General features: G+C 46.7%; 2 protein-coding genes across 2 annotated transcripts; both read right to left on the reverse strand.

Moving 5' to 3' along the window:
* Nucleotides 1-2,558: 2,558 nt before the first annotated feature.
* Nucleotides 2,559-3,460, reverse strand: LOC100384142 (uncharacterized). Its single transcript, XM_020551889.2, has 2 exons — nt 2,927-3,460; nt 2,559-2,765 (listed from the first exon to the last, which is right to left on the reverse strand). Exons 1-2 carry the CDS (start codon nt 3,458-3,460, stop codon nt 2,559-2,561), a joined length of 741 nt encoding a protein of 246 aa, XP_020407478.1.
* Nucleotides 3,461-7,707: 4,247 nt separating this feature from the next.
* Nucleotides 7,708-10,450, reverse strand: LOC100282273 (fiber protein Fb34). The gene is given in 3 exon segments (NM_001155185.1): nt 7,708-8,208; nt 9,926-10,122; nt 10,226-10,450. Coding segments are annotated over 3 exon segments (600 nt in total). The 5' UTR covers nt 10,340-10,450; the 3' UTR covers nt 7,708-7,919.
* Between the last annotated feature and the right edge of the window lie 8,254 nt (nt 10,451-18,704).

Here is an 18,704-nt window from a genome sequence, read left to right on the forward strand (position 1 = left end):
TCAATCACTAGAGCCACAAGTGCCACTAGAGCCACAAGTGCCACTGGATCAGTCACTACAACCACTAGAGCCACAAGTACCCTCCTCTGTCGTGCCTTCCTCTGTTGGCTCTGTGGTACCCTCCTCTGTCGTGCCTTTTTCTGTTGGCTCTATGGTACCCTCCTCTGTCGTGCCTTCCTCTGCTGCCTCTGTTGTGACTTCCTCTGTTGCTTCTATCGTGCCCTCCTCTGCTGCTTCTGTCGTCCCTCCTCTGTTGGTCTTGCTATGGTAGAGCCCTCCGACCTTGCTTTGGTGTTGCCCTCCATTGCTGCCTCGTCAAGGTTATATTCGTCTAATAAAATATACTTTATTTTTTCAAGTTTCTAAAATTCACATGATTATTTACTATTTTATTTTGTGTAGGGAAAAGAAAAGGAAGAGAGGAAAAGAGGTTGCGCGTACAACTGAAGACAGTCCAACGACTAATACAACGACCAAGGTTATGAAGAAGGCAAAAATAAAGAAAAGGCTCGTTGCGGACTTGTAGCTGAGATTTAGCTGAATTTGGTACTGTCAATAAACAACACCGGTAGCTGAATTTGGTACTGTCATTAAATTTGCAAATTGTGCACCTATCTGCTCAAATAACTGAATGTTTGAACTGACTGTGCACCTATCTGCAGACTTGTAACTGAATGTGCTGAATGTTTGAACTGAATGTGCTGAACTGAATGTTCACCTAACTGAATGTTTGAACTGAATGTGCTGAAATAATTGAATGTGCTGAACTGAATGTTCACCTCTACTTGCTCCTTCGATGTGCAGACTTGTGTTCGTTGCAGACTTGTGCTCGGTGCAGACTTGTTCACCTATACATTTCTTTGTCAGAATAATGAGACATACATATGGCGCAGTGGTTTGTGTTAGTTGAGAGGTGTACGAAGTGCTGGGTTTGATGCTTCTTGGGTCCTTTTTTTGGCATTTTGTCCCATTAATCTTATATTCACACTTTTTTTGCATAAGACCAAAACCCTTTTGCATAATCCTTTGAATTTTTTACCTTTAGAAAATAAGACCAAAACATTACTCCATGCCAAGTTTCACCATTTTTTGACAAAATTTGCTATTTATTTATTTTTGCCTAGGGAAGGCATTTAACCCACAGAAAATAGTAAATAGTTCAAAAAGGGGACATCTATGCATGAATTAAGTTTGTATAGGCTAGATGAACAAATAGTACAAATTTCAAGGAAGAAAACAAACAAAACTAAGAAATGTAGCTCAAACCGTGTAGTTGTAGTTCAATGTCACGAAACTTAGTGAGAGATGTGTCCGTTTGTGAAGCACCTATATTCAAACTTTTGCATAATTCTCTGAATTTTTTACCTTAAGCAAATAAGGCCAAAACATTACTCCACGCCAAGTTTCACCATTTTTTGACCAAACTGGGTACATACAAATAGTCTAGTTTCTTATTTTGATCAAACTGGGTACATACAAATAGCCTATTGTCTTGTACTTTTACAAGCTAGCTGACATAGTTCAATGGTATTCACTTTTTACCGCAAGGTAGGTCTCATGTTCAATTCTTGCCTGCGGGTTGTTTGTGAATTTTTTTTTAGTACAGAATCAGAACACGTCATTTTTTTTGCAATTTCTCATGACACCAGAATTCACATAATTTCACACCAGAATTAACATGTTGGGTCCAGAACTCCAGTGCAGAGCAACGTGGAGAACTAGCACTGGAAATCACAGTGGAAAAGCTAGACGCTGCAGATGGACCTAATTGACACCACCAGGTCTGCACCTTGTAATATACAAGAAGTTCAAATGGTGTTTGGTATTTCCTGTGTCTTCGATCGAGTCGCACAGGTTGGTTCGCATCTTCTGTCTTTCTGATTAATTCAGATCAGCCAAAGTTTATATTGAAAGGTTTCTCATGTTCTGCCCTCCTCTCGGATCATTCTTTCAGCACCTTTCCAAGGATGTTGGGATAGTTATAAAATCAGAACACGTCATTTTTTTTGCAATTTCTCATGACACCAGAATTCACATAATTTCACACCAGAATTCACATAATTTTATCTCACACCAGAATTCACACTAAAAACATGACACAAATGTTCATCACAGGTTCACCATCATAAATACTCAACACAAGTTCACCGTCAATAGCATAATTTAGCACTTACAATTATAGTTTATCACAAAAAATAGCAAGACAATAATAATCATACAAGCACAAAAAGCTCTAAACATCTTCTTCAACTCGACCATATTGTCATTCACCTTCTTCAATTTGACAGCAAATTTGTTCCAATTCGTAGTCACATCTGCCCTATTTGCCGCTCATTCGTCCCACATATTAGACACCATCATCTCTCCTGAGCCACCCACCAACCCTGCCCCTTCAAGCATCTTCACATAATCGTCCATCCACATGAAAAAATTGCATATTTTAAGAACCTAAACAATCCAAATAAAGTTTCACAATTCAGCAGTAAGCACAGAAATGAAATCAACCGTAATGGGCAAATAAGGACATACCTTATCTTGTTGTGGCTTGCTTTCACACTTCACGAACTCTCCACCAAAATTCCCATTCTCCCACCTTTTCGATCTGAGTCTAACAAGTGACTCCGACCTTTCGCATTTGGGGCACCGAATGAGCGATACCGGACCATACCTGGGCCATCCTTGTCCTCCATCGGAGGAGCCGCTCGCCTGCGACATGCGTGAATCCATGCTACTAAACACAAACACAATTGATAAAGAAAAAAATGGTAATCAAGCAAATAGCTAGTACCTTTGCTTCAGTTTGCAAATTTTAGTTTCCAAATTTTAAGCAATCAACTGCTAAGAGCCTGAGATGTGCATGAATTAATCTAAGATGTGCATGAACTAATCCAAGAAGTTATCTTTTGCTCCAATCATCTGCTAAAAGCATGAACAACAGCACTGGAGAAGATCGCCAGGCTACCATGAGGAGAAGGTGACTTACATCGCGCCGTCGACGAAGCAGGCCGCCGCCGAGGATGTGCGGTGCAGGAGAGCGCAGGACCAACTGGAGGACTGCAGGCGGCCGAACCCTAAACCCTTGGAGGACTGCAGGCGGCTGAACCCTAAACCCTAACCTGGAGGCACGAAGCGTGGGGCGCGGACCAACTCGAGAGGCTGGAGGCACGGAGCAGCGGGTCCCTCCCGGCGGCGTCTTCCTCCTTCCCGGTGGGTCCCTCCCGGCGGGGCGGCCGGATCCGCGGACTGGAGGCAAGCGCGGGGCGCGGACCAACTCGAGAGGCTGGAGGCAGGCGGCGTCTTCCTCCTTTCCGGCGGGCCGCCCCCACGAAGCAGTGGGTCCCTCCCGGCGGGGCATCTTCTTCCCTCCCAGCGGGGCGGCCGGATGTGCGGAATGGAGGCACAGAGCGCGGGGACGGAGCAGCAGGTCCCGATGCGAGGACCTCGGACTCGAGCTTGGCATGGTGGCTCCAGATCCGCCACGAGGACCTCGAACTCGAGATTCGCCACCCAGCTCTGAGCTTCCAACGGGGAGATTCGCCGCCCAGCTCTGGCCAGGCGCTTGCTCCCTCCCGCGGCGGGCGTGGCAGCTCCTACCAATGGCGTGGCGGGCATGGTGGGTGGGCGGCGGCCGGGCGTGGTTCCTGGGCAGCGACCGGTTGAGGGCGCGGGTGCGGTTCCTAGGCGTCGGCCGAGTTGCTGTGAGTGGAGTGGAGAATTTTTGCAGTGGGCCCGACCTGTAAGACACGTGAAAGTGGATGGAGACGGCGTCCAGGCGTATTTGTGAGCAACGAGAACGAGAATCGGGTAAAACTGAGTAAGGACAAAAACTAAGGGTAGCAACAAATACTGTGGTGAAACTAAGGGGACCAATGTAAGAAACCCTTAAATATAAGTATATAGTCCAGCGACGGCATGCATCCGCCGGCAGCAAGCAAGCTTCGTTGGAGCTGTTGCACTGTAGTAGATGTGCACCGCTGACGCTACCACCTACGCGCGGCCGCGCAATGACTCACCTGTTGTAGCGGGCGAACCACGGACGACGGAGAGGAGCGGCGGCGGCGACCTTGCTTCCTCCGGTGAACCACCGACCATGTCCCTCTATACCTTGCCATTCTCCTATGGTGGAGCTTGACGACAAGGCTGTTGAGCAGGGCAGATCCAAAGTGGAGGCCGGATCTTGGGCGGCGTGTGCGGGTGCTGCGGTGGACGGTCGTGCCATCTCGCCGGTGGGGGCCGCGGAGGCTCTAGGCCAGCAGCTTCGGGCACGTCGGCGCGGATGCCCCAAGGCCTACAGGTTCGAGCACGTCCGAGGACACGCGGGAAAAGTCGAAGGCGACGTAGAGGACGCACAGGAATACTCTACATGTAGCAGACGACTGTAGCATTCACTAAGATAGCGAACCGGATCTTGTCGATGATCTGAGTGGAGCAAATACACACACATACCATAAGGGAAGTCCTTGTTCTTGCGCCACTGGATCTCGAAATGGTCGCCCGGGTGCAGCTCCTCCAGGCAGTCCGACGCGTGCAGGTCGTGCGCCGGCGTGGCCAGCGGCGGCGCACGGACCCTGTTCCACTGCACGCCGTCCTCCTCCTTGGCCGCCTTTCGGTCGTGCGGTGGATACCTATCGACGAGACCGAATTGCGCACCGTCAGTCACCGCCGATTCAAGCCCGAAACATCTCATCCATTCCATTATCAGCACACATATCACGGTCAATGGTTTAAATGCACATGCCAATGTTGCACACCCTATAATAATTCTCCAATCCATACCCATACACATGCTTTTACTCATGCGACATGTTAGGTTGTTCGATTCAGATTAAAGTCAGTTGTTCCAACTGCTACACCTGCAATCTATAGACAAAATATTGTACAAACGGTAGAAACTGGTACAGATTAAAGTCAAACCAATAGGCTGAAGAAAGAGGAGAGGTTATGATTTGAAGCTACATCAACTTCTTACTGTTATCTTTTGTCTAGTTTTTCAGATAGGGTAGGACACCAAATACTCAGCAAGGATGGTAAATACAAAGGCAAGGCTATGAACAGTACCCACATTCACATGTTAGATCTCGACCAATCGGAAAGCAAATAATTACACTATCATCAGTACTTTCGTAGGTTTGTCAAAAGGACGGACCCCCCAACCACCTGCCGATCGATGTAGGTCTCGCTATTAGCTGGTGACCTAGGATCTTTGAGCACTATTGCTAGTTGTATGTGACCACTGAATATGCTAAGGTAGTTACTCATCTGAAAATCCCAAACAGACAATAATCAGGGGCAGATCTAGCCCAAATATTGAGAGGGAGCCCAAATGTAAGTGGGGGCCTAAATGAAGTGATGTTAACAAATAAACCTTTGTAACTATAGTAAATAAGGTAAAAAGTTCACTAAACCAATAAACTTAGCCTAACGTCGATCCGCTCGTGACAATACTTCATCCTTGCATTGAGGGTATCTAGCTTGTAGCCTTTTGTGTGTGGTGGGGTGTCTTCAAACAAAGCCTCCACGTCGCCCAATCTAAATTCCAAACATCACAGTGTAACTTCCCTTGAAAATGGGTTTCCTAACTTGTACTCTACTTGTGTCAATCTGAAATTTGAACTAAAAATTGTATATGACTTGGATGAAATGTCTGATCCAAAATCTGTTGTTCCATTTTATATATTCTCACATAGGAGTGTATCATACTAATAAGAACCCGATCTTGAACCATGGCGCACATGATGACCATTTAAATAGAAGAAGACTTGATGCATAATCAGCACATTCTTGTCCTGATAAGAATAGCTACAGTGGGGGCATGGGCAGGACCAATGGGTAGTCAAGGTAGGCCAATGACAACCCTAAATTTGAGCAAAAAAGAATGCCCCTCATTCCCAGCACAAAATCCCTCAACCCCTACCTTCTCCTGTTCACCACGCCTGCACAAACATTGTCGTTGTCGCGCCTCCAGGATCACGCCCGCCTGCAACGCACCTCCAATCTCCATCCCTGCCTCGCGCGGCTGCACCCCGACTGTCGCCTATAGTAGAGCCTGGTCGGCCGATTGGCAGTAGTCCGCGGTCAATGGCAGACCCAAGATTTGAATTTAGGGTGTCGAGGACAAAAAATTGACATGTAATATCATGTATAATTCAATACTGCACATATGATTCCTCAAATGATTCTTCACAATGGTTATTGCAGAGAATACTCTTTCTAGACCCATTGTTCAATACCAATTTAAGAAGCATGAACACCAAACCATATAGATCACATTTATTCATCTCAACCATCTTAATAGAGAGGCCATTAAGGTTATCCAAGCCTTCAAATCCACCATCCTCTCTCACATCATCAATATAATTCTGAAGTTGGAGCTCAAGTCTCATGAAATCAACACTTTCGAAGTCTTTGGGATAAAAAGTGGCAAGCTTGATTATTTTTAGCATTAAAAGAGGCAAATGCATTGGAAGGATTAAGTGTTGACATACAACAAAGCAACTCCATACTAACCTCATCAAACCGATTCTCAAGTTCTTGATGAATTCTATCAATAACACTAATGTACACTTCTCTTCTATAGTAACCAAGAATTGTTTGCTCTGGGTAAAATCGAGGATATATCCTTTGAGGCTCGTATTTACCATCCATGGGAGGAACATCAATGGAATGTTTGATGCAAAATGATGTAACCTTTTTTAAGAAACCTTCCCACCCATTAGACCTCACTTGTTGCATTCTTTTCTTTGCCAATCACATTGCATTAACAATATCTTGTTATCTCTTTTGCAAAGATTGAACAACTCATTTGTTATCAAAAAAATAATAAGCATCAAGTGTGCATTGAACAAACTCAAATGACTCAATAATATATGCCATTGTGTATATGTAATACACATTGTTATCCTTCTACTCTCCAACCATTCCCCCTATTCGGCTTCTCCTATATACTATAACCCAGTTATTTGACTTTTTTACATTAGCTTTTAGAGTTTTAAAAATTATACAATATTTATAGTACCGTAATACAAAATATTATCAAGTAAAAAATTTAAATATATTATTTTTGCATATAAACATGGTGATTAACGAAAGAGGAGATTAGAGCTCCTGCGTGCGAGAGGGGAGGAGCCCCTCTACCCTTCATGCAGGGTGTCATGGTTCATGCTTTGTTGGACGCCGGGTGAGAGGTAGGGGTGGTAACGGATTACGATTAAAATATTTATTCACAATTTATTTAAGCCCTTAATTATTTTTAGTTTAAAAACAATAAAAATAGAGTGAGATCCTGATTTGATCCAATTCTTAAATTTTTATAGTGTAAAATTTAGAGCACATTATCACCAACGTTGTAATGGGTCTTATATAGAGGGCATCAGCTAATAAAAGACACACGAGTTTTTTCTTAATACCGCAAGTACTTCTTTTGTGCTATGTCAACGTAACTATCACTATGTGCGGTAAATTTTTCCCTCGGTATACACATGCTCCGGACAGAAGCAGTACTAGGCGGCGAATTAAGAGGTAGCCGGACCTCGCATGCGCAACAGATGCCATTTTAGTGCAAAATCAGTACAGTACCTTGCATGATTTAATGACAGCGAAGAACATTGAAGTCCCGCTTTCTGATATTTCTGCTGCTTTACAACAACCACCGTGAGCAGGAACAGGAAGCCGTGCCGGTGTCGTGCACAGCACAGCAGCAAATACAGCTAATGCTTCCACATTTTTTCACAGATATAAAATCACGAACCATACAACATCATCACTGACTAGCACATTCCAGAGCACAGTTCTGGTATACCATTCGCACCGACCGTAGAGAAAGAACGGAACTTCACTCACATACATTTCGACCATAATATTACACCACAGGTGAGACGCCTACTGCAGCACAGACGCCAACAAGGTTCCACCCAACTCACTCAGGGCCCAGAAACGCCCCTGTCAAGGCCGTAATCCGTCATGCCCACGCCGACCTCATTCTGGTGCTTCATGAACCCGCCCGTCGCGGCTTTCGAGTAGCTCCAGCAGCACACAAGGGACGCCAAGAGGTTGACGAGCATCATCGCAGCGGCGGCCGCAAAGACTCCCTTGCGGAGGGTGGCGCACGACACCAGGTCGTGCTTCGTGTAGTAGCCTAGATACTTGGTGTGCTTTGCGTTCCTCACCGATCCTCCTATGAGGCAGGCTTCTGCGATGAGAAACGTTGCCCTGCGAACAAGTGGCGAAAACGGAAGGGCGAAGTTATTTCCGGATTAGCAGTTTTCGATCTCAGAAAACAGCACCAATGTGATGATGAAAATTTCGCCAAGTTATCAATAAAACCACCCAGGTACCATGAGGTGCCCAATTTTCAAAAAAAAAAGTAACATAGATTTTTCAACCAGGATCTAGGAAGAAGGCATGTTTTGTGGGAAAAATTCTGCGGACACAATTTAGTATTCTGGAGCAAATGTGTGCCGAAGAGCAATAAATTGTATCCAGTAGCCAATGCATGGAAAAAGAGGATAATGTCCACCGACTGATTTCCACAACTGTCCTAGAGCAATCAAAGGTACCCATTAACATGTTGATACCAGGTGTGTTAATTAACTAACAAAAGCAATCGGTTAGGGCAAAAATATCTTAGAAAATGAGGAAAATATGCAGTCCAAAGCTAAAGCAGAGATAAAATCGGATGCACCATCAGCCACCGAACAATCTAGTGGAATGTGTTACCCCAGAAAAAAAACTGTTTTCATAATGTTAGACCAATTGACGTTATTCTTTTCTTATCAATGTGAATTGGTATGATATATAAGACATTCACTATTAGGACACAATGACCTGAAGAATACAGATCCATACAATTCAACCAGCAGAGTGCCACTTGTCCATGGAACCAATTCAAAGAATACAACACCGTGTTGCCATTATTAACGTATAAGCCATCAAAGCATTTTGGAACTACATTTACAGTATTATCAAATGATTGTGTAGAAAATGCTCTACACTTGTGATTGTGAGGGCTACATAGCCCTTCCACTGTTCTTGCAGTAATAGAACAGAGAAAACTGGTAAACAACTACCAGGCTATGTTGCTAATCCATCCATCCATAATAGCCTTACTGCCATTCACCATTTGGACACATAATAAGCTGTTACAGGACCATATAATTCAACCAAATGAGTTTGATTTATGCATAGAATGAATTCAAGTAATATAATTTCGTTAATGTATTAAGTCATAGCAGCATTTGAAAACTATATTTACAGTATCCTCAAATAATTATGGAGAAATCGCTTGTGCTGCTCTTGCACTAACGGAGGTGAAACTGGTAAACAACTGCAAGCCTATGTGGCTAATACATTCATCAATAAGTGCATTACTGCTATTATAGCATACTAAATATAGGGGGTGTTTGTTTGGGATTATAATCTGCCCAGATTATATAATCCAACAAATTTTGAACTAAGTGTTAATCGGGGCAGATTATAATCCCTAACATACACCCCCATAAGCAGTGGATTCTATTTTTTCGCTAAGAAGGCCTGATAACATAAATAAGTTGTGTCTGAATTATGCATAGAACACAACAGTTTGTCAGTTAGCGAAGCAATAGCAACTAGTACTACTGAAAACGACTAAACCTCTTAGCCCCCACATCTTCAAATTTCATAAAAAACCTATCTGCCTCCAAATGAAGCTGACAAAAGGCCACCATGGAGACTACTTCACAAAGAGATTCAGATTTGCAATCCTCAACCTCAAGCGTATGTGCCTACTACCAAACCGAGAAAAAAATGTACCGAAAATGAACCAAATCTACGGACCAATACAGGCCTAGGCATGTATCATCAGCCCATGACGCTACATACAGATCAGAGAAAGAAGGAAGAAGGAAAGTATGCGGGGGTTAGGTGCGGGTCTAGGGTTTAAGACACGCACCAGGAGAGGACGAATGCGGTGACGGCGCAGCCGCGGGAGGAGAGCACGGGGCCGAAGCAAAGGCAACGCGTGGCGGCGGTGACAATGGCCTGCTGGAGCAGCAGCACGAAGAAAGCGGAAACGCCGTAGACTGTGGAGGCGTCGGTGTCGTAGAGGCAGTAGGACCGCTCGTCGTACTCGTCCGGCACCACCTTCCCCTGCATCCAGCCATCGAGCACGAAGATCTCAGCGACGCTAGTGGCGTAAGCGCGGAAGGGATGCAGAGGGAGCGGAGCGAAGGGAGAGATAGGGGCCGCGTACGGTGCTGCGGCGGCGCTCGGCGCCGACGGCGAGAAGGAAGGCGAAGAGGTTGAGGAATGTGAGGAAGGCGCAGAGGGTGACGGAGGCAGGACGCGAGGTCCCGAAGACACCCATCAGTATCGAGCCCCGCCGGCGGAGGCGGAGAGCTCTGACTTCCTTCGCACTGGGGTGGTAGCCTAGGCCCTAGGCTGGTAGAGGAAGTGGGAGTCGTAGGAGAGAGTGCACGGCCCCCACTTGTCGGCCACCAATATTATCATTCCTCCTTTTGGGTGGCCCTAGGCTGGTAGAGGAAGACAGGAAGTGGGAGTCGTAGGAGAGAGTGCACGGCCCCCACTTGTCGGCCACCAATATTATCATTCCTCGTTTTGGGTGGCTGTGTCTTGTGCCGGAACTATAGATAGTCGGCAACGGGCCGTTCGGCCCATAAAAAGCACGGCCTACTTTTTACATCGGGCATGCACAGCTCTATGGACCATTGGATTATGCCAAACAGGTTTATGTATTTCGTCGTCGGTCTAGAGGCAGTTTATCAGACTTTTTTTTATCGCGCTGGCTCAAAAACACGACATCAGCCTCGACCAATGATGTGTCGTTGTTTGGTATAGTTTCTACTCCAGAAAATCATGGACTGAAGCAGTGAGTCTTTAGAAGACATATAAGTTATTTTGTTTATTATTTAGATTAAAAATATTTTTAAAACTAATTAAATTGATATTATAAAATACAGCTTTATACTGGAGTAGCTAGAATCTGGAGCCATCCCAAATACCTATAAGTGTCTTTCTAAATTTCACTCTTTAAATTGTTATGCAGAGGCTTATTTATAAAAAAATATTTTCTATATTTTTTAATCCTCAACTGTTTTTTCTGTATCTTTATAAATTTCTCAATCATGTCATACTTGTTTCATTCTAGTGGACCATTATTGTGACATGATCGTGCAACTCAGATGTTGACATGACCAAAGATGAGATAGTCGATTTGTTGCATCAAACTATAATAGATACGGTGATAAAGCCTGTATTTGGGTCTTGCACGAGAAGACGAAGGATGCAGCATCAGAGCTACATTGACTGGGGTCGTAAAGCCACAACCCGTTGATGCAGGACTACTTCAACAACCCATGTTTCTATCTTTCGTTCTAATTTCATCAAATGTAGCACATACAGAGGAGTCTCTTTTTCAAATCTTGCAAAGCTTAGGTGAGCATTCTGCCTACTTCTTTCTTAGAACTGGTGCACTCAACTGCAACGGTTTCTCCCTCCAGCGAAAATGCATCGTCACCTTACGCATGCATGCTTGCGGTAGTGTTGCTGACCCCATTGATGGGTATATCAAAATGGGGATATGTTTTGCCTTAGAGTGCCTCGAACTATTTTATAGAGTTGTTTTTTATGTTTTGGCAAGGAGTATAGTTGTCGTACCATTGTTGAGGATCTTAGGCGACCGTTGGATGGAGAGGGCAATATTAGATCCCCTACATCATGCTCAACACGGTTGCCTCATGATTTGTGGATTTGTGAGAGCATCTAGAGGGGGTGAATAGGTGATTCTATAAAAAACAACTCAATAAAACAAACTTGGACTAATATTGAATTAGTGGAAACAAGAGCCAAGTTCGAATGAGGAGTAAAACTTCTTCGCTTAATTGCTCTTCACTAAGTGAGTATTAAACTTAGAGCAATAATGTAAGTGGAGTGAGTAGAGAGACAATCACAGTAAAATAAAGATAAGTGACACAACGATTTTTATCCTGTGATTCAGTCAAGTAGAATACTTGTCTACTCCACGTTGTGGCGTCCCAACGGACGAGGGTTGCACTCAACCCCTTTCAAGTGATCCAGAGATCAACTTGAATATCACGGTTCTCTTTATCTTAGAAATATCCCGTTGTGAGCAATCTCCACAATTTAGAGTCACTCACGCCTGACGCAGATGATTTCAAATGAACACAGGAGTAAGGGGGATAGAAACACACACAAGAACGAGAGTTACAACAACAACACACACACAAAACAAAGAACGAGCACGCGAAATAGCACAACGGAGTTACAACTCAAAGAAGTGCTCGAATCTCTATCACAATGAACCAAATGTGTGTTTGCAACGTCTCGGCGTTGTAGAATGTTCAATGGGTGCTTGGTTTTCTGCTCCATGCGCCTAGGGGTCCCTTTTATAGCCCCAAGGGAGCTAGGAGCCGTTGGAGCTCCATTTGAAAGGCCTAGGTTGCCTTCTATCCATGGGCGCACCGGACAGTCCGGTGCTGAAAGAGAAATAGGGTTAACCATTTCCTATAATTAATTTTGGTGGTTGATTGTCAATACAAACACTTGGACTAACTAATTTGCTCTAGAATTCATGTATTAGAGGTGCATAAGGTTCAACACAAACCAATAAAGAAATCAAGTTAGGGACTCGATCAAAAAACGGAGCAAGAACTTGAGTGTGCTGAAAATTGGCGCACCGGACTGTCCGGTGTGCCACCGAACAGTGTCCGGTGCACCAGGACCGTACAGATGTCAAGCAGCCACTCTCAGGAATTCCAGGGCGCGCTCCGCTATAATTGTCACACCCGTTTCCAAGGGACAGAGCCGGGTGCGTAGCATATGTGTGCCAGGATCTATTTCCACACATATGTTGACGTCACAAGTGTAATATATCAAAAGGACAATGCATAAAAGCGTAAATAACAATTATATTAACATATTACACTTCGAGCAGACATAATGTCTTAACCTTTATTCATCAAAGTACAGCGAAATATAGACATCCATCCACAGGAAGATGACCGGGGGTATCACTAGACTAGCATCCATGGAGCTCAGCATCATAACTTCATCTGCAAACTTCTGGTCAAAATTTAAGCAAGGGTGAGCTCACTTATGGTCGGGGCTCAGCAAGTGGGGAAAAACTAATGCAAGTTAAACAAGGTGAGGCTAAGGTTGAGTAGTAAGCATTTTAGTTGGTCAACATTTTATTAACAACACCTGTCTTACTAATAAGTGTGAATCCCAAGTATTCCCATTAAACAAAGGTATAAGAGTATATCAACAACACTTAAGTGAAACCACTTAAGCAAACCATTGGCAGATCATCGGATCTCGATTTATTTCCATCTTCAAGTTCAATTATCATGTGAGGAGTCCAGGCTGCTCATAACCTTGAGCACGACCGATATATCAGTTTTACACTCTGCAGAGGTGGCGCATCTTTACCCATGAGTCGCGATTCCCTTCTAGCCCGGGTTAGCTAGACCCGTATTCACTTCTGAGGTGAATGGCCAGGGTCTCACTACGAGGCTTCTCCCTAGAGTCCTCATTACGCAAATGCTGGAAATGGTCAACTGCATAAGGTACACCTATCGTAACCAACTTATAGTCTAGACTATAGGGTAAAGCTTTGGGAACTATGCCCGTATCCAATCTGCCTGAGACGGAACTATAAGCGCTTGCCAGATGCCCCCGTTCCGGTTAACCACGACTAGCACCCAACATAAGACTTCCCTAGTTATTTAGCCAAGACCAGAGCCATGATAGTTCTCATGGTAGCACTGTTTTCTCGGGTGGTCACTCCATGTTCCAATTAATATGCAATAATCTTGTTTAACCATTGGGTTAACAACAATAATGTAAACTTACCATTTGGAATATTAATATCATAAACATCAGTGACTGCATAAAGTTAAGTTGTAGCAATAGCACAACTACTTGATTAGATCATAATCCTAGGTTAAACAAGGAGTAAGGTTGGAAAGGTTAGGTGTATCTAAATAGGTAACCCATCAAATTATGCATACATATCCAAGAATAAACTTTATTAAATGTATTGTTTGGGATCAAACAGAGTATGCAGAGGGAGAAGTCCACTTGCCTTGCTTATTTAAAACTTGAGGTTCTTCCACGGATAGGAATGGATCTTGATTCTTAACTACTAGATCAACCATTGAATATCACACAAACAAACAAGAAGAACAAACACCACTCAATAACATACAACATTCACCATACGTAAAGCTAAAAGAAAGCATAACAAAAAGAGCGTTCGCTTTTCAAAAACATTACACACACGAGTTATAATAAAAAGGTATTCTTTTCAAAAATGTGTGATCTATACTTTATAAAACAAGACATGAGCTTAAATATCTTAATTAAAACATACAAATATTAGGTTCACCAAATTAATCTTTTATAAAACGCTATATGTGATACGTCTAAGATTAAGGGTTTATAAGATGATAAAACACGTTATAACAGTATTAAACATTTTTAACCTTTTTAGAAAAGATATATGTTATATATATCTAAGGTTAATGCGTTATGAAATACATTATTAATTTTAGAAGCATTATGGAACGTATTATAATTCATTGTTAAACATTCACTTATGATAAACTAAGATATAATTCTAAATAGGTTTTATATAAAAAGATCATTATTATTAAACACCTATTTTATAAAAAGCTAGGTTATAGGCCCTTAAGTGGATTGTCATGCAAAAGATAATGAACAAATAAATATCTTTTATTTTCATTAGAAAAGACATAGCCTATAATATTATATTCGAAGTCAATATATAAAGTAACATTTTAAGTTATAAAAGGACTTAAACTCTTATTACTTTATTTTATCATTTAGGAAAAACTAAGTGATTCGTATATAATGTGGACTAAATTCTATGAAATCATTAATCATGCCATAAATCTAGTTAAAAACAAATTAACTGTAGGTTTGATTAATAAATTATGATAAAGGATAATTAATCTATTAATTATCTTTAATTCTATTGTAGGAACAAATGATCTAATTCATTAGAAAGGAAATTATGTATAAACTATCATTTTAGTTTATAAAAGCAATGACCCTTGTTATCTTTTAATTAAGAAAATATAAATAATCTATTGATTGGACATATATTTATCTTCTATTTTTATTAAGAAACATATGGTCTACATATTCTTTTAAGTTTCTATTTAACACGGCTATACTTAAACATCTATAACGAACCTTGTTAAATATGATTTCTATTAAAAAGGTCATTTTAAAATTAGAAACAAATTATCTATCTCACTAGTAAGAAACCTATGTTTAACAACTGTCGGGGACCATAATTAGGGGTACCCTCAAGGCTCCTAATTCTCAGCTGGTAACCCCCATCAGCATAAAGCTGCAAAGGCCTGATGGGTGCGATTAAGTCAGGGATCAGTCCATTCGAGGGACTCGATCACGCCTCGCCCGAGCCTAGCCTCGGACAAGGGCAGCCGACCCCGGAGGATCTCCGTCTCGCCCGAGGCCCCCCTCCAGCGGCAAACATATTTCCGGCTCGCCCGAGGCCCTGTCTTCGCCAAGAAGCAACCCTGACCAAATCGCCGCACCGACCGACCAAATTGCAGGACCATTTAATGCAAAGGTGGTCTGACACCTTTATCCTGACGCGCGCCCCCCAGCCGACAGAGCCGAAGTGACCGCCGTCACTCCGCCGCTCCACTGACCGGCCTGACAGAAAGACAGCGTCGCCTGCGCCGCTCCGACTGCGGTGCCACTTGACAGAGTGAGGCTGATAGGCAGTCAGGCCCGGCCGCAAGCACCATAGGAAGCTCCGCTTCGCACGACCCAGGGCTCGGACTCGGGCTAAGCCCCGGAAGACGGCGAACTCCGCTTCGCCCGACCCAGGGCTCGGACTCGGGCTAAGCCCCGGAAGACGGCGAACTCCTCTCCGCCCGACCCAGGGCTCGGACTCGGGCTAAGCCCCGGAAGACGGCGAACTCCGCTCCGCCCGACCCAGGGCTCGGACTCGGGCTAAGCCCAGGAAGACGGCGAACTCCGCTCCGCCCGACCCAGGGCTCGGACTCGGGCTAAGCCCCGGAAGACGGCGAACTCCGCTCCGCCCGACCCAGGGCTCGGACTTGGGCTCAGCCCCGGAAGACGACGAACTCCGCTCCGCCCGACCCCAGGGCTCGGACTCCGCCCTGGCCTCAGCCGACGGTCTCCGCCTCGCCCGAACCAGGGGCTCGGACTCGACCTCAGCCACGGAAGACAGACTCGACCTCGGCTTCGGAGGAGCTTCCACATCACCCAACCTAGGGCGCAGACCAGCCACGTCAACAGGAGACGCCATCATCACCCAACCCCGAGCTGACTCGGGCCACGGGGAACAAGACCGGCGTCCCATCTGGCTCGCTCCGCCAGAAAGGCAATGATGGCGCCCCGCATACTCTGTGACGACGGCTGCTCTCAGCCCCCTTACGGAAGCAAGAGGACGTCAGCAAGGACTCAACAGCTCCGACAGCTGTCCCTCCGCCAGGCTCCAGCACTCCTCCGACGGCCACGACATCACACCAACTGGGTGCCAAAATCTCTCCGGCTGCCACGACGGCATGTACTTAGGGCGCTAGCTCTCCTCCGCTAGACACGTAGCACTCTGCTATACCCCCCATTGTACACCTGGATCCTCTCCTTACGCCTATAAAAGGAAGGACCAGGGCCCTCTTAGGGAGGTTTGGCCGCGCGGGGACGAGGACGAGACAGGCGCTCGCTTGAAGCCGCTCGCTCCCTCTCCCGCGTGGACGCTTGTAACCCCCTACTGCAAGCGCACCCGACCTGGGCGCGGGACGAACACGAAGGCCGCGGGATTTCCACCTCTCTCACGCCTGTCTCCGGCCACCTCACTTCCCCCCTTCGCGCTCGGCCTCGCATCGACCCATCTGGGCTGGGGCACGCGGCGACATTCACTCGTCGGCTTAGGGACCCCCCGGTCTCGAAACGCCGACAGTTGGTGCGCCAGGTAGGGGCCTGCTGCGTGTTGACGAACAGCTTCCCGTCAAGCTCCAAATGGGCAGTCTCCGGCAACCTCTCCAACCCGGGATGGTGCTCCATTTCGGGAGTCTTGAGTTCATGTCCCTCGACGGCAGCTACGACATGATACTCATTCCACCGCCGGGCGACAGCGGCAATGGCGGCCGACAGCCCGCCCGCCGGCGGCGAAATCGACGACGTCTTCCCCGCGTGGTGGAAGAACAACCTTCGAGCTCATCCCGCCCTCTTCCCCGCCGATGGAGGGGAAGACGGGGCAACCAAGGCCAAGCAAGAGGCAGCGCCTCGTCGGCTGTCGAGCGAGCCGATAGCGCCAGCACCCCAACGGGGGGCGCACTGGGCATCGACCTCGCGCTTGAGACGAAGACGAGCGCCGTCTCCCCGCAACACATCAATCTCGAGCAAACGGACGACGCCAGCACGCTCGCGGAAGGCTTGCTGGGTGTCACCCTCGTACCTGAGACGACGGTGCAGTCAGTCCCCGACGTGACTTCATCACCGCCCGTCGACCAAGAGGTACCGACCGATTCCCATCCCACGTCATTTGGATTCAGCCTCAACCCGCCTAGCGGCTTCGCTTTGGCGGGCGCTCTCGTAGAGGCGAGTCCAAACCCTCTGGGGTGTCGTATGCGGTCGCCTTGGGACCGGCTGACGGACGTCTCGACCTACGGGCCCTCTGGGTCCGAGGAAGACGACGAGCCCAACTTCTGTTGGGATTTCTCCGGACTTGGCAACCCCAGTGCCATGCGGGACTTCACGACCGCATGCGACTACTGCCTTTCTGACTGTTCCGACGGTAGCCGTAGCCTCGGCGACGAGGGCTGCGGCCCAAGCCGCGAATGTTTCCACGTCGATCTAGGGGGTCCCTCCGAAGGCAACCATCTCGGCATGCCGGAGGACGGTGATCTCCCTAGGCCGGTGCCTTGCGTTGACATCCCATGGGAGCTAGCTGTGGTCCCCGTCCAGGCTGGGGGCCATGACCCACAGCTCAAGCAAATCCGCGGGGTGCAGGCCAGGCTCGACGAGGGAGCAGGAACGCCTGAGCCGATCCGCCGGGACGTCGGGCAGGCATGGGCAGCTTAACCTCCGGCCGGAGAAATACGTCATCTACCCTAGGGCTTCCAGCACCGCATCGCCGACGATGTCAGGGTCAGGTCGCCACCCGCATCCAGTGGGGTTGGTCAGAACCTGGCTGCAGCAGCAATGCTCCTCCGCGCGATGCCGGAGCCATCAACCACCGAGGGGCGGCGAATCCAGGGAGAGCTCAAAAATCTCCTGGAAGGCGCCGTGGCCCGACGGGCCGAGAGCTCCACCTCCCGAAGGCAGGGGTACCCCTCGGAACCTCATGCCGCGACTTCCCGATTCATGCGGGAAGCCTCGGTCTACACCGGGCGCACGCGCAACACAGCGCCTGCGGCCCCGGGTCGCCTCGGCAACGAGCACCATCACCGCGACCGTCGAGCCCACCTCGACGAGAGGGTGCGCCGAGGCTACCACCCCAGGCGTGGGGGACGCTATGACAGCGGGGAGGATCAGAGTCCTTCGCGCGAATCACCCGGTCCGCAGGCCTTCAGCCGGGCCATACGACGGGCGCCGTTCCCGACCCGGTTCCGACCCTCGACTACTGTCACAAAGTACTCGGCGGAGACGAGACCGGAACTGTGGCTCGC

This window comes from Zea mays, chromosome 4 (assembly GCF_902167145.1).
Source record: "Zea mays cultivar B73 chromosome 4, Zm-B73-REFERENCE-NAM-5.0, whole genome shotgun sequence".
NCBI classification, from domain to species: Eukaryota; Viridiplantae; Streptophyta; class Magnoliopsida; order Poales; family Poaceae; genus Zea; species Zea mays.